The 16,500-nt window shown below is 54.2% G+C and overlaps 1 protein-coding gene across 2 annotated transcripts in view; it reads left to right on the top strand.

Annotated features, from left to right (window-relative positions):
* Nucleotides 1–16,500, top strand: part of HEATR1 (HEAT repeat containing 1) — a 252,046-nt gene that overhangs the window by 46,066 nt on the left and 189,480 nt on the right. For both annotated transcript variants that reach the window (XM_075339439.1, XM_075339438.1), the window contains exon 6: nucleotides 875–1,015. In XM_075339439.1, the coding sequence (XP_075195554.1) occupies nucleotides 875–1,015 (141 nt within the window). The remainder of the gene's footprint in view (nucleotides 1–874; nucleotides 1,016–16,500) is intronic.

Genomic DNA, 16,500 nt, shown 5'->3' with positions numbered 1-16,500 from the left:
CAGGCCACTTCAAAACCGTCTGTTCTGCAAACTAAGGTAAGTGCAGCAGTAGCAGCAGGGAGAGTGCAAAGTGGCTGCAGGAGGGGGGAGCAGGGAGCAGCACTTGTGTCTTATCAGGTCCCCCTATGCCTGCAATAGAAGAAGCAGACACACTCTGAGAAGGCAGCCAGAGGAAGCCGCAGAATCTGCTGCAGTGCTGCCTGCATGTGCTCTCAGCGCCCCCAGGGCCAGTATGTATGCTCCCCACTGGCCACCGGGGCCAGTAGGTATGCTCTCCACTGGCCCCCAGGGCCAGTATGTATGCTCCCCACTGGCCACCGGGGCCAGTAGGTATGCTCCCCACTGGCCACCGGGGCCAGTATGTATGCTCCCCACTGGCCCCCAGGGCCAGTATGTATGCTCCCCACTTGCCACCGGGGCCAGTAGGTATGCTCCCCACTGGCCACCGGGGCCAGTAGGGTATGCTCCCCACTGGCCACCGGGGCCAGTAGGTATGCTCCCACTGACCTCCATATTTTCATTGAATCTTTGTATTGTTTAACTTACTGTTTGTTTATGGAGGGTTATTGTATATACTATGTACAGTATTGGGTGGAACTGAGTTTATTATTTTAGTCCGGCCCTCTAAAACCATCCCAAGTTCTCATGCGGCCCCATGGGAAAATTAATTGCCCACCCCTGCCTTTAAGGATAAAGGCAAAGCATATGTGATTTCAGTAAAAAGAGCAGGGTTTTGCGAATACAGCATTCCTTTTCAGATAAATCTTCCCTCAGTGTCCACATGACGCTGGTCGATGGCTTTGCCTTTGCTTTTCTTTATACATTTCTTTTTTTTTATTTTTGGGTTCATATTGTTGTCTGTTTTCTTTAATAGGTTTTTTCCAAAGACTCGGAAGGAAAAGCCAAGCTGAGAGTATTGATATCGTTTTACGTCTCGACGATTGTGGCTGCCATGGAAGCTTCGGAAAATATCTCTGACACATTTGTTGCTAAAGTCCTTCCTTACGTACAGAAGGTATCTGACTACATTACGACATTAGTCATGTACAATCCTAGCTCCAGGCCCTAGGCCTCCAGAGGGACAACATTTTAATGCAAATTAGCCCAAGGTTTAGTGGAAGGTGCAGACAATCGAAAACATGGATGTCATTGATAGAGGTTCCCTGCATTTGGCATATGGGACAATTTTTTTATTCTCCAGACTGAGCAGTGGTTGGTGATGGCCTGGAAAAACACTTTTTACCTATTTAAGTTGAATAACGTTCCATTGCTTCTGACCTGCATTATTGGAAATGCAGCTACTGGGAGAAAATTAACTTATTTTCACCAGGGAGCTGCTGGCTTTCAGTAATTTCAGTTTGCACGGAGTGGCTACAAACTCCGCTCACTAAGCGCAGTGTTATTTATCAGCAGGTGAGAAGTATTTTCCAAGGCGAGAGGTTCTCTTTAAGACAGGTTTTCTTTGTCGCTCCATTGGGAGACCCAGACAATTGGGTGTATAGCTTCTGCCTCCGGAGGCCACACAAAGTATTACACTTTAAAAAGTGTAACCCCTCCCCTCTGCCTATACACCCTCCCGTGCATCACGGGCTTCTCAGTTTTATGCTTTGTGTTGAAGGAGGCACACATTCACTCAAGCTCCACATTTTAGTCAGCAGCAGCTGCTGATTGTATCGGATGGAAGAAAAGAGGGCCCCCACGGGGCCCCCGGCATGCTCCCTTCTCACCCCACTAAGTCGGCGGTGCTGTTAAGGTTGAGGTACCCATTGCGGGTACAAAGGCTGGAGCCACATGCCGTTTTCCTTCCCCATCCCTTAGAGGCTCAGGGAGAAGTGGGATCCTAACCGGTCATCCATTCACTGGGACCGGGCTCCCTCCGCAGCCCCTGTGGGAATCTGCCGGACAGGAGACTTGGTATCATCAGGGACAGGGCCCTGCATCTAAAGGTACTCTGTGTCCCCATGGGGGCGGTGCATGGAGCGCTTGTGTCACAGACGCTGCAGCGGCTGCTGTTTTTTTGTGACGACCGGGACTTCCGCGCCGACCGCACCTGTTTGCCGGCCGCGGTATTAAATTTAGTCCCCGGCTTCATGCGGCCTAGTACCATAACTCCCGCCCCCGGGCCTGCCAGTCAGGGGTAAGGGCGGGACGGTCGACCTGACGTCGACAGTGAGGGCTGGAGCATACTTTAGGTGTCCTCCTCCCCCCTCACTGATCACTGTGGGGCACCAGATTCCCGCACTTTATTAGTCGCCGCCTACGGCTCCCTCCTCCCCTGAGAGCTCCGGCAGCCATTTTTACAATCACATTCTGCCGGTGGAGGATTTCAGGAACGAGCTCTGCAGCTCTGGGAGGCCCAAGGCAGGGAATCTGGTGGACACACACCGCTTTGGGCGGTCGGTAAGCCACACCGGTCACCCGGTGCTGGTCCCCCTAGGGTGCCGAAGTGTGTGTGTGTGTGTGTATATACCGTATTTTTCGCTTTATAAGACGCACCTGATTATAAGACGCACCCCCAAATTTGGTGAAGGAAAAGAGAATTTTTTTTTTTAATGGTAAATGGGGTCCATCTTATAATGCCAGTGTCCCTCTAACAAATCATATAGGGTATATGTCCCTCATAGCCCCCCATCCTAAAATTAGCCCCCTTAATCTGGATATGGCCCCCTTATATTGAATATAGCCCCCTTGTGATGGCACACGTTCCCCTGTGCTGCCTATGGTCCCCTATGGATTGCACACGTTCCCGTGTTAGATAACGCCCCCATGCTGCTGCCCATGGCCCCTATAGATCGCACAAGTCCCCCTGTGTTAGATATTGCCCCCATAGTGCTGCCCATGGCCCCTATAGATCGCACAAGTCCCCCTGTGTCAGATATCGCCCCCATAGTGCTGCCCATGGCCCCTATAGATCGCACAAGTCCCCCTGTGTCAGATATCGCCCCCATAGTGCTGCCCATGGCCCCTATATAGATCGCACAAGTCCCCCTGTGTCAGATATCGCCCCCATAGTGCTGCCCATGGCCCCTATATAGATCGCACAAGTCCCCCTGTGTCAGATATCGCCCCCATAGTGCTGCCCATGGCCCCTATAGATCGCACAAGTCCCCCTGTGTCAGATATCGCCCCCATAGTGCTGCCCATGGCCCCTATATAGATCGCACAAGTCCCCCTGTGTCAGATATCGCCCCCATAGTGCTGCCCATGGCCCCTATAGATCGCACAAGTCCCCCTGTGTCAGATATCGCCCCCATAGTGCTGCCCATGGCCCCTATATAGATCGCACAAGTCCCCCTGTGTCAGATATCTCCCCCATAGTGCTGCCCATGGGCCCCTATAGATCGCACAAGTCCCCCTGTGTCAGATATCGCCCCCATAGTGCTGCCCATGGGCCCCTATAGATCGCACAAGTCCCCCTGTGTCAGATATGGCCCCTAGGCTGCTGCCCAAAGTAAAATAAACCCCTCTTTCCTTATCTCCTGCAGTGCTGAGCTCCCTCCTGTCTGCTCCGTGCTTCTGTTCTTCCACTTCCTGGTTGTCAGTGCGGTCATGTGATCGGCACAGCAGGCTGAGATCTCTGCGTGCCTGATCACAGTGGAAGCAGGGGCACGAGGAGAAACGCTGCAGGGTGAGTAAAGATTTTTTATTTTAGAATGAGCAGCAGCCTGGGGGCCAAATCTAACACAGGGGTGGGCATGTGCGATCACACTGGGACGCAGGCTCATATAATATGCACCGCTCACCAGCCCCTCACTGCGTGCGATTTCAGCACCATTGGAGATGGACAGCGGCTGTGCATATTATATGAGCGGGTGCAGGAGATCAAAGGCAGCAGCCCGCAGCGTTCCACTGTGCTCCAGAGCTGCTGCCCCCACCTCCCCTGGACGCTGCAGGGTACATATATATATACCACCCCCCCTCCCCCCCCCCGTATATTCGGCTTATAAGACGCACCCCCTACTTTCCCCCAAAATTTGGGGGAACAAAAGTGCGTCTTATAAAGCGAAAAATACGGTATATATATATATATATAATTTGTATACATTTTCTCTGTTCGGCCGCATTGTTTTGCTTTTGGCTATATACCCTCAGTGATCACTCTCCTAGGAGACAACAGCATGTCGTCCACAAGGAGCAAGGGTGCCAAGACACAGGGTTATTTTGCAACCTGTACCTCTTGTGCGGCTATGTTACCTGCAGGTTCTACCTACCCTCACTGTGAGCAATGCTCGGCCCCTGTTGCACTCGCTCAGCCGGAGCCTCGGGCACTGGTGGGACCCTCGGCTCAGGCAGAACCGCCGGCTTCCCCTGTCCAGGTGGCAGGGACAGAGTTTGCAGTTTTGGCTGAGAAACTCTCTGAGTCGCTTTCACAATCCATGGCTCAGTCTATGGACAAATGGTCTGCTAAGATACTAGAAGCCTTGCAGTCCAGATCGGTCCTTACACAGGCCCCGGGCACTGTGGGATCATCGCCCCCAGGCCCCTCTCGGTCTGCGCCGCAGCGTGCTCCCGGGGTGGCACCTAGGTCTCACGGGGAGGACTCCGGCACGGACCGCAGTCCCAGACCGGCTAAGCGGGCTCGCTGGGAATCTTCCCCGACTTCATCACGCTGTTCGGGGTCTCAGCTTGAGGACTCTCTGGAGGATGAAGCGGATGTCGCAGCTCAGGGCTCTGACCCTGACGTTGCTCTCAATCTTGATACACCTGAAGGGGACGCCATAGTAAATGACCTTATAGCGTCCATCAACCAGGTGCTAGATCTTTCTCCCCCAACTCCACTTATAGAGGAGTCGGATTCGCAGCAGGAGAAACACCAGTTTAGGTTTCCCAAACGTACACGGAGTGCGTTTTTTCGATCACTCTAACTTCAGAGATGCTGTCCAGAAGCACAGAGCATTTCCGGACAAGCGCTTTACTAAGCGCCTTATTGACACACGTTACCCCTTCCCCTCTGACGTAGTTAAGGGTTGGGCTCAATGTCCCAAGGTGGATCCTCCAGTCTCTAGACTGGCGGCTAGATCTGTAGTATCAGTGGCAGATGGCTCATCGCTCAAGGATCCCACTGACAGGCAGATAGAGCTCCTGATGAAATCCATCTATGAAGCCACAGGCGTGTCTTTTGCCCCGTCCTTTGCAGCCGTGTGGGCACTCCAAGCTATCTCAGCTTGTCTGTCTGAGATTAATGCGGTCACACGTACCTCTGCTCCGCAAGTTGCGTCTTTGACTTCTCAGGCGTCGGTATTTTCATCCTACGCCATGAACGCCGTCCTGGACTCTGCTAACCGTACAGCGGTAGCATCCGCCAATTCGGTGGCAGTCCGCAGGGCCATGTGGCTACGCGAATGGAAGGCAGACTCTGCTTCCAAGAAGTTCTTAACCGGTTTGCCATTTTCTGGCGACCGATTGTTTGGCGAGCGATTGGATGAAATTATTAAGCAATCCAAGGGAAAGGACTCGTCCTTACCCCAGTCCAAACCAAACAGACCTCAGCAACGGAAAATTCAATCGAGGTTTCGGTCCTTTCGGCCCTCAGCCAGGCCCCAATCCTCCTCGTCTAACAGGCCACAGAAGGGCCAGAGGAACTCTTATGCATGGCAGTCTAAGTCACGTCCTCCAAAGACCGCCGGAGGCGCTGTCTCCAAGGCGGCCTCCTCATGACTTTCGGCCTCCCCAAACCGCATCCTCGGTCGGTGGCAGGCTCTCCCGCTTTTGCGACACCTGGCGGCCACATGTCCAAGACCGATGGGTGAGAGACATTCTGTCTCACGGTTACAGGATAGAGTTCAGCTCTCATCCTCCGACTCGTTTCTTCAGAACATCTCCGCCCCTCGAGCGAGCCGATGCACTTTTTCAGGCGGTGAACACTCTGAAGACAGAAGGAGTTGTGATCCCCGTTCCCCTTCAGGAACGTGGTCGCGGTTTTTACTCCAACTTGTTCGTGGTGCCAAAAAAGGACGGATCATTCCGTCCCGTTCTGGACCTCAAACTGCTCAACAGACACGTGAGAACCAGACGGTTTCGGATGCAATCTCTCCGCTCAGTCATCGCTTCGATGTCCCAAGGAGACTTCCTAGCATCAATCGACATCAGGGATGCTTATCTTCATGTGCCGATCGCACCAGAGCATCAACGCTTCCTGCGTTTCGCCATCGGAGACGAACACCTTCAGTTTGTGGCACTGCCTTTCGGCCTGGCGACAGCCCCACGGGTCTTCACCAAGGTCATGGCATCCGTTGTGGCGGTCCTACACTCTCAGGGCCACTCGGTGATCCCTTACTTAGACGATCTCCTAGTCAAGGCACCCTCCCGGGTGGCATGTCGACACAGCCTGACCGTCGCTCTGGAGACTCTCCAGAGGTTCGGGTGGATCATCAATTTCCCAAAGTCAAAATTGACACCGACCCAATCACTGACTTACCTCGGGATGGAGTTTCATACTCTCTCAGCGATGGTCAAGCTACCGCTGGACAAACAGCGTTCGCTGCAGACAGGGGTGCACTCTCTTCTTCGGGGCCAGTCACACCCCTTGAGGCGCCTCATGCACTTCCTGGGGAAGATGGTGGCAGCAATGGAGGCAGTCCCCTTTGCGCAGTTTCATCTGCGTCCACTCCAATGGGACATTCTCCGCAAATGGGACAGGAGGTCGACGTCCCTAGACAGGAACGTCTCTCTTTCCCTGACAGCCAAAACCTCTCTTCAGTGGTGGCTTCTTCACACTTCTCTGTCGAAGGGAAAATCCTTCCTGCCCCCATCCTGGGCTGTGGTCACGACGGACGCGAGTCTGTCAGGGTGGGGAGCGGTTTTTCTCCACCACAGGGCTCAGGGAACCTGGACTCCGACAGAGTCCTCCCTTCAGATCAATGTTCTGGAGATAAGGGCAGTGTATCTAGCCCTAAAGGCGTTCCATCGGTGGCTGGAGGGCAGGCAGATCCGCATACAGTCGGACAACGCCACGGCGGTCGCGTACATCAACCACCAGGGCGGCACGCGCAGCCGTCAAGCCTTCCAGGAAGTTCGGCGGATTCTGCTGTGGGCGGAGGCCACAGCCTCCACCATCTCCGCAGTTCACATCCCGGGCGTAGAAAACTGGGAAGCAGACTTCTTCAGTCGCCATGGCATGGACGCAGGGGAATGGTCTCTTCACCCGGACGTGTTTCGAGAGATCTGTTGCCGCTGGGGAACGCCGGACTTCGATCTCATGGCGTCTCGGCACAACAACAAAGTCCCGGCATTCATGGCACGGTCTCAAGATCACAGAGCTCTGGCGGCGGACGCATTAGTTGAGGATTGGTCGCAGTTTCGACTGCCTTATGTGTTTCCTCCTCTGGCGATGCTGCCCAGAGTGTTACGCAAGATCAGGTCCGACTGCCGCCGCGCCATCCTCGTCGCTCCAGACTGGCCGAGGAGGTCGTGGTACCCGGATCTGTGGCACCTCACGGTGGGTCAACCGTGGGCACTCCCAGACCGACCAGACTTGCTGTCTCAAGGGCCATTTTTCCATCTGAATTCTGCGGCCCTCAACCTGACTGTGTGGCCATTGAGTCCTGGCTCCTAGCGTCCTCAGGGTTATCTCAAGATGTCATTGCCACTATGAGACAGGCCAGGAAACCAACGTCCGCCAAGATCTATCACAGGTCTTGGAGGATCTTCTTATCCTGGTGCTCTGATAAGGGTTTTACCCCTTGGCCGTTTGCCTTACCCACTTTTCTTTCCTTCCTTCAATCCGGAATGGACAAGGGTTTGTCTCTCGGCTCTCTCAAGGGACAAGTATCGGCGCTTTCCGTGTTTTTTTTTGTCGCTCCATTGGGAGACCCAGACAATTGGGTGTATAGCTTCTGCCTCCGGAGGCCACACAAAGTATTACACTTTAAAAAGTGTAACCCCTCCCCTCTGCCTATACACCCTCCCGTGCATCACGGGCTCCTTAGTTTTGTGCTTTGTGTTGAAGGAGGCACACATTCACTCAAGCTCCACATTTTAGTCAGCAGCAGCTGCTGATTATATCGGATGGAAGAAAAGAGGGCCCCAGGGCCCCCGGCATGCTCCCTTCTCACCCCACTAAGTCGGCGGTGCTGTTAAGGTTGAGGTACCCATTGCGGGTACAGAGGCTGGAGCCACATGCCGTTTTCCTTCCCCATCCCTTAGAGGCTCTGGGAGAAGTGGGATCCTAACCGGTCATCCAGGCACTGGGACCGGGCTCCCTCCGCAGCCCCTGTGGGAATCTACCGGACAGGAGACTTAATATCATCAGGGACAGGGCCCTGCATCCAAAAGGTACTCTGTGTCCCCTTGGGGACGGTGTATGGAGCGCTCGTGTCACTGACACTGCAGCGGCTGCTGTATTTTTATGACGGCCGGGACTACCGCGCCGACCGTGCATGTTGGTCGGCCGCGGTATTAAATTTAGTCCCCGGCTTCTGCGGCCTAGTACCATATACTCCCGCCCCCGGGCCTGCCAGTCAGGGGTAAGGGCGGGACGGTCGACCTGACGTCGGCAGTGAGGGCTGGAGCATACTTTAGGTTTCCTCCTCCCCCTTCACTGATCACTGTGGGGCACCAGATTCCCGCACTTTATTAGTCGCCGCCCACAGCCCCCTCCTCCCCTGAGAGCTCCGGCAGCCATTTTTACAATCATTCTGCCGGTGGAGGATTTCAGGAACGAGCTCTGCAGCTCTGGGAGGCCCAAGGCAGGGAATCTGGTGGACACACAACCGCTTTGGGCGGTCGGTAAGCCACACTGGTCACCCGGTGCTGGTCCCCCCAGGGTGCCGAAGTGTATATATTTATAGATATATCTGTATACATTTTCTCTGTTCGGCCGCATTGTTTTTGCTTTTGGCTATATACCCTCAGTGATCACTCTCCTAGGAGACAACAGCATGTCGTTCACAAGGAGCAAGGGTGCCAAGACACAGGGTTATTTTGCAACCTGTACCTCTTGTGCGGCTATGTTACCTGCAGGTTCCACCTACCCTCACTGTGAGCAATGCTCGGCCCCTGTTGCACTCGCTCAGCCGGAGCCTCGGGCACTGGTGGGACCCTCGGCTCAGGTAGAACCGCCGGCTCCCCCTGTCCAGGTGGCAGGGACAGAGTTTGCAGTTTTGGCTGAGAAACTCTCTGAGTCGCTTTCACAATCCATGGCTCAGTCTATGGACAGATGGTCTGCTAAGATACTAGAAGCTTTGCAGTCCAGACCGGTCCTTACACAGGCCCCGGGCACTGTAGGATCATCGCCCCCAGGCCCCTCTCGGGCTGCGCCTCAGCGTGCTCCTGGGGTGGCCCCTAGGTCTCACGGGGAGGACTCCGGCACGGACTGCAGTCCCAAACCGGCTAAGCGGGCTCGCTGGGAATCTTCCCCGACTTCCTCACGCTGCTCGGGGTCTCAGCTTGAGGACTCTCTGGAGGATGAGGCGGATGTCGCAGCTCAGGGCTCTGACCCTGACGTTGCTCTCAATCTTGATACACCTGAAGGGGACGCCATAGTAAATGATCCTTATAGCGTCCATCAACCAGGTGCTAGATCTCTCTCCCCCAACTCCACTTATAGAGGAGTCAGATTCGCAGCAGGAAAAGCACCAGTTTAGGTTTCCCAAACGTACACGGAGTGCGTTTTTCGATCACTCTAACTTCAGAGAGGCTGTCCAGAAGCACAGAGCATTTCCGGACAAGCGCTTTAATAAGCGCCTTAATGACACACGTTACCCCTTCCCCTCTGACGTAGTTAAGGGTTGGTCTCAATGTCCCAAGGTGGATCCGCCAGTCTCTAGACTGGCGGCTAGATCCGTAGTATCAGTGGCAGATGGTTCATCGCTCAAGGATGCCACTGACAGGCAGATAGAGCTCCTGATGAAATCCATCTATGAAGCCACAGGCGCGTCTTTTGCCCCGGCCTTCGCAGCCGTGTGGGCACTCCAAGCTATCTCAGCTTGTCTGTCTGAGATTAATGCGGTCACACGTACCTCTGCTCCGCAAGTTGCGTCTTTGACTTCTCAGGCGTCGGTATTTTCATCCTACGCCATGAATGCCGTCCTGGACTCTGCTAGCCGTACAGCGGTAGCATCCGCCAATTCGGTGGCAGTCCGCAGGGCCATGTGGCTACGCGAATGGAAGGCAGACTCTGCTTCCAAGAAGTTCTTAACCGGTTTGCCATTTTCCGGCGACCGATTGTTTGGCGAGCGCTTGGATGAAATTAAGCAATCCAAGGGAAAGGACTCGTCCTTACCCCAGTCCAAGCCAAACAGACCTCAGCAACGGAAAATTCAATCGAGGTTTCGGTCCTTTCGGCCCTCAGCCAGGTCCCAACCTTCCTCGTCCAAGAGGCCACAGAAGGGCCAGAGGAACTCTTATTCATGGCGGTCTAAGTCACGTCCGCCAAAGGCCGCCGGAAGCACCGTCTCCAAGGCGGCCTCCTCATGACTTTCGGCCTCCCTAAACCGCATCCTCGGTCGGTGGCAGGCTCTCCCGCTTTTGCGACGCCTGGTGGCCAAATGTCCAAGACCGATGGGTGAGAGACATTCTGTCTCACGGTTACAGGATAGAGTTCAGCTCTCGTCCCCCGACTCGTTTCTTCAGAACATCTCCGCCCCCCGAGCGAGCCGAGGCACTTTTTCAGGCGGTGAACACTCTGAAGACAGAAGGAGTTGTGATCCCCGTTCCCCTTCAGGAACGTGGTCGCGGGTTTTACTCCAACTTGTTCGTGGTGCCAAAAAAGTACGGATCATTCCGTCCCGTTCTGGACCTCAAACTGCTCAACAGACATGTGAGAACCAGATGGTTTCGCATGGAATCTCTCCGCTCGGTCATCGCTTCGATGTCCCAAGGAGACTTCCTAGCATCAATCGACATCAGGGATGCTTATCTCCATGTGCCGATCGCACCAGAGCATCAACGCTTTCTGCGTTTCACCATCGGGGACGAACACCTTCAGTTTGTGGCACTGTCGTTCGGCCTGGCGACAGCCCCACGGGTCTTCACCAAGGTCATGGCATCCGTTGTGGCGGTCCTACACTCTCAAGGCCACTCGGTGATCCCTTACTTAGACGATCTCCTAGTCAAAGCACCCTCCCGGGTGGCATGTCAACACAGCCTGACCGTGGCTCTGGAGACTCTCCAGAGATTCGGGTGGATCATCAATTTCCCAAAGTCAAAACTAACACCGACCCAATCACTGACTTACCTCGGGATGGAGTTTCATACTCTCTCAGCGATAGTCAAGCTACCGCTGGACAAACAGCGTTCGCTGCAGACAGGGGTGCGCTCTCTTCTTCGGGGCCAGTCACACCCCTTGAGGCGCCTCATGCACTTCCTGGGGAAGATGGTGGCAGCAATGGAGGCAGTCCCCTTTGCGCAGTTTCATCTGCGTCCACTCCAATGGGACATTCTCCGCAAATGGGACAGGAGGTCCACGTCCCTGGACAGGAACGTCTCTCTTTCCCTGGCAGCCAAAACCTCTCTTCAGTGGTGGCTCCTTCCCACTTCTCTGTCGAAGGGAAAATCCTTCCTGCCCCCATCCTGGGCTGTGGTCACGACGGATGCGAGTCTGTCAGGGTGGGGAGCGGTTTTTCTCCACCACAGGGCTCAGGGAACCTGGACTCCGACAGAGTCCTCCCTTCAGATCAATGTTCTGGAGATAAGGGCAGTGTATCTAGCCCTGAAGGCGTTTCATCGCTGGCTGGAGGGCAGGCAGATCCGCACGCGCAGCCGTCAAGCCTTCCAGGAAGTTCGGCGGATTCTGCTGTGGGCGGAGGCCACAGCATCCACCATCTCCGCAGTTCACATCCAGGGCATAGAAAACTGGGAAGCAGACTTCCTCAGTCGCCAGGGCATGGACGCAGGGGAATGGTCTCTTCACCTGGACGTGTTTCAAGAGATCTGTTGCCGCTGGGGAACGCCGGACGTCGATCTCATGGCGTCTCGGCACAACAACAAAGTCCCGGCATTCATGGCACGGTCTCAAGATCACAGAGCTCTGGCGGCGGACGCATTAGTTCAGGATTGGTCGCAGTTTCGACTACCTTATGTGTTTCCTCCTCTGGCAATGCTGCCCAGAGTGTTACGCAAGATCAGGTCCGACTGCCGCCGCGCCATCCTCATCGCTCCAGACTGGCCGAGGAGGTCGTGGTACCCGGATCTGTGGCATCTCACGGTGGGTCAACCGTGGGCACTCCCAGACCGACCAGACTTGCTGTCTCAAGGGCCATTTTTCCATCTGAATTTTGCCGCCCTCAACCTGACTGTGGCCATTGAGTCCTGGATCCTAGCGTCCTCAGGGTTATCTCAAGATGTCATTGTCACTATGAGACAGGCCAGGAAACCAACGTCCGCCAAGATCTATCACAGGGCTTGGAGGATCTTCTTATCCTGGTGCTCTGATAAGGGTTTTACCCCCTGGCCATTTGCCTTACCCACCTTTCTTTCCTTCCTTCAATCCGGAATGGACAAGGGTTTGTCTCTCGGCTCTCTCAAGGGACAAGTATCGGCGCTTTCCGTGTTTTTTCAAAAGCGTCTAGCCAGACTTCCGCAGGTCCGCACGTTCCTGCAGGGAGTTTGCCACATAGTCCCACCTTACAAGCGGCCGCTGGAACCTTGGGATCTTAACAGAGTGCTAAGGGCTCTTCAGAAACCACCTTTCGAGCCGCTGCGGGATGTCTCTATCACGTCTTTCGCAGAAGGTGGCTTTTCTAGTGACGGTTACATCGCTCCGTAGAGTGTCGGAGCTAGCAGCGTTGTCATGCAAAGCCCCCTTCCTGGTTTTTCACCAGGATAAGGTGGTTCTGCGTCCGGTCCCGGAATTCCTCCCTAAGGTGGTATCCCCGTTTCATCTCAATCAGGATATTTCCTTACCTTCATTTTGCCCTCATCCAGTTCACCAATGTGAAAAGGATTTGCACTTGTTAGATCTAGTGAGAGCACTCCGGCTCTACGTGTCTCGCACGGCGCCCCTGCGTCGTTCAGATGCACTCTTTGTCCTTGTCGCTGGCCAGCGTAAAGGGTCGCAGGCGTCCAAGTCAACCTTGGCTCGGTGGATCAAGGAACCGATTCTTGAAGCCTACCGTTCTTCTGGGCTTCCGGTTCCTTCAGGGCTGAAAGCCCATTCTACCAGAGCCGTGGGTGCGTCCTGGGCATTGCGGCACCAGGCTACGGCTCAGCAGGTGTGTCAGGCGGCTACCTGGTCTAGTCTGCACACTTTCACGAAACACTATCAGGTGCATACCTATGCTTCGGCAGATGCCAGCCTAGGTAGGCGAGTCCTTCAGGCGGCGGTTGCCCACCTGTAAGAGGGGGCCGTTTTCGGCTCTTTTTATCGAGGTATTCTTTTACCCACCCAGGGACTGCTTTTGGACGTCCCAATTGTCTGGGTCTCCCAATGGAGCGACAAAGAAGAAGGGAATTTTGTTTACTTACCGTAAATTCCTTTTCTTCTAGCTCCTATTGGGAGACCCAGCACCCGCCCCTGTTCCCTTCGGGCTGTTGTTCTGTTGTGTACACATGTTGTTCATGTTGAATTGTTCTTTTGGTTCATGGTTTTCAGTTCTCCGAACATCCTTCGGATTGAATTTACCTAAGACCAATTATAAGTTTCCTCCTTCCTGCTGTTGCACCAAAACTGAGGAGCCCGTGATGCACGGGAGGGTGTATAGGCAGAGTGGAGGGGTTACACTTTTTAAAGTGTAATACTTTGTGTGGCCTCCGGAGGCAGAAGCTATACACCCAATTGTCTGGGTCTCCCAATAGGAGCTAGAAGAAAAAGAATTTACGGTAAGTAAACAAAATTCCCTTCTTTACACATTTTGATACCTGTTTTTTGCCTCCATCACCAGGATAGCTTCATTTGAATCACATGGGCTCCATAAGTTGGACCCATATTCACTGGTGTTTATTACAGTGGCAGTATGGATGAAAATGTAAACAACCATAGTCATACAGTTGACACGATATGTAATATTTCTTCATCGTTCCTTATGGGAGACTCAGACCATGGGTGTATAGCTTCTGCCTCCGGAGGACACACAAAGTACTACACTAAAAGTGCAGCTCCTCCCTCCGAGCATATACACCCCCTGGATGACAAATCTAACCAGTTCAATGCTTTGTGTTCAGGAGGTCACACACACATGCATTCTCTGAATTTTGATTTTTGATTTCAAAGATTTGTAAGAAAAGCGGGTCCAGTCTGGACTCCCGGCATGTCCCTTCTCACCCCACTGTGTCGGCGGTGCTGTTAAGGTTGATTTTACAAGGCTGGAGCCTTCACATGCCGCGCTCCTTCACCATCCCCTGAGGCTCTGGCTTGAAGTGGGAGCCATCACGGTTCTCACTGCTTTGCAGGAGACCGGTCTCCATCCGCAGCCCTTTCAGGATCCTGCCGGACGGAGCGCTCACCCCCCAGGGACCTGGCACCTGCGTCTCACAAGCTAAGTACTGAGACGTTATTACCACAGAAAGTGGTCTTTCCAGGGGTCCTTTGTACTTTATATATTGGGGAGAGTGTGTTATATGACTGTGTTAACATTTCCGGCCGGTTCCTGCACGCTGGCCGCATGTTTAAATCTAGGCCCCGGCTTCGCCTGAGGCCTAGTTTCGTTTTCACTGCCCCTGCATGTCAGTCATGCAGAGGGACAGTGCGGCTCCGCCCAGCGGCTGTTCAGCACAGGGAACGGACACTCCTCACTGAGGAAAGATTCCCTCCCCTGTATACCTAATTTGCCCGCTCTGAGTAGGCCCCGCCCCCTCTCCTCGCTCCGGCGCCATTTTATCAGCGTTCTCAATGTCTGCATAACCACATTGTGACAAATGGGGGCCTGGGCTGGGGGATCTGGAGGGCACAGAGATGTCTCTATGTTAAACGATCTGGCAAGCCACAACCTCCGGTTGTGCAGCTGCTTATATCCTCTGTTTATATACTCTGCTGGGGGTCATTCTGGACAGAGCCCCCACTTCTGCAGCATGTCTCACATCAGAGCAAGGCTGCAAGGCTGTTCTTAATATGCACTGCATGTAGACTCGTACTGCCTGTACCGAGCACATAAACACAGTGGTCCCTCAGCCTGGAAGCTCATCAGTGGTCCCTCCAGCTGCTCCGGCTCCGGTGGCTGAACCCCCGGTTTCGGTAGAATCCGCTCTCTCCAGGGGACAGCTGTCCCGGACTCTGCTGAGCATGCATCAGCCCCCTTCTCACGGCGCTTCTGCTGCTACGGCTCGCTCAGCAAAGCTCACAGAGGACTCTTCATCTGGTCTCAGACCCCGTCCTCCTAAAATGGAGACGCAGGGTCCCCTGTCCTTCCTCGTCCCGCAGCTCTGATTCACGAGCTGACTCGCAGGACGAGGAGGATGTCTTTACTAGGGGCTCGGACGCTACTTCATGTACCCCATTGATCTGTCCGAAGGTGACGCAGATGCTAATGATTTGATTGCGTCCATTATATTTGTACTGGACCTCAATCCGCCTGTATCAGGGGAGCATCCCCCTCTGGCAGAAAGGCATCAGTATACCTTAAGAGAACAAGGAGTGTGTTCCTTAACCACTCCAGTTTTTCAGCCCACTGTGACCAAGCCCAGAGCCTGTCCTGACAGACGCTCCAAAAGCGTGGTTCTGATGACTGTTTCTCCCTTCCACCAGAGGTGGTCAAGGAGTGGGCTCATTCACCAAGGGTGGACCCTCCGGTGTCTAGACTTTCAGCCCGCATAGTTGTATCAGTGGCTGACCGCACCTCTCTAAGGATCCCACTGTCCGCCAGGTTGACCTTCTGGCCAAATCTATATATGAGGCGGCAGGGGCCTCGTTCTCCCCATCTTTTGCAGCAGTGCGGGCTCTCAAAGCCATCTCTGCTTCTCTGGAGGAGATGCATTCCCTCACCAGGGACTTTATGCCCGAAATGGTTGCCTTAACTTCCAGGCTTCAGTCTTTTCATCCTATGCCATGTCTGCCATGCTGGAGACTGCCACCGCACTGCGGTGGCCTCGGCTACTTCCCTCGCTATCCGCAGGCTCCTGTGGCTTCGAGAGTGGAAGGCAGATGCTTCTTAAGAAGTTCCTTGCTGGGCTCCCTTTTGCTGGGACCAGTCTATTCGGTGAACAACTGGATGAAATTATTCACGAAGCTTTTGGCAGGAAGAGTACTTCCATGCCACAAACCCAGGAAACCTGTCCAGGGCAGGAACCAGTCGAGGTTTCGTTCCTTTCGTTCCTCTAACTGGTCGTCCTCTAAGCCCTCGGCCTCGTCCACTAACTCAGCCAAGATCCGTAATCCAACTGGCGCATGAAGCCGCGTCCTCAGAAGTCCGCAGGAGCTTCTGCCACCAAGGCAGCCTCCTCTTGATTATCTGGCCGCGCCAGCAACGTCCTTGGTCGGTGGCAGGCTCTCCCACTTGGGCGACGTGTGGTTTCAACATGTCTTCGATCAGTGGGGGTGGGTTACCATCTCCCACGGCTGCAGAATAGAATTCTATCCAGCCCGCCAAACAGAAGGTCGTGGCATTCTTGCAGGCCTGTGGAGTAATT

The sequence above is a fragment of the Anomaloglossus baeobatrachus genome, chromosome 3 (genome assembly GCF_048569485.1).
Source record: "Anomaloglossus baeobatrachus isolate aAnoBae1 chromosome 3, aAnoBae1.hap1, whole genome shotgun sequence".
NCBI classification, from domain to species: domain Eukaryota; kingdom Metazoa; phylum Chordata; class Amphibia; order Anura; family Aromobatidae; genus Anomaloglossus; species Anomaloglossus baeobatrachus.
Note: the sequence above shows the minus strand (reverse complement) of the source record. Positions and strands in the feature narration are given on the sequence as shown.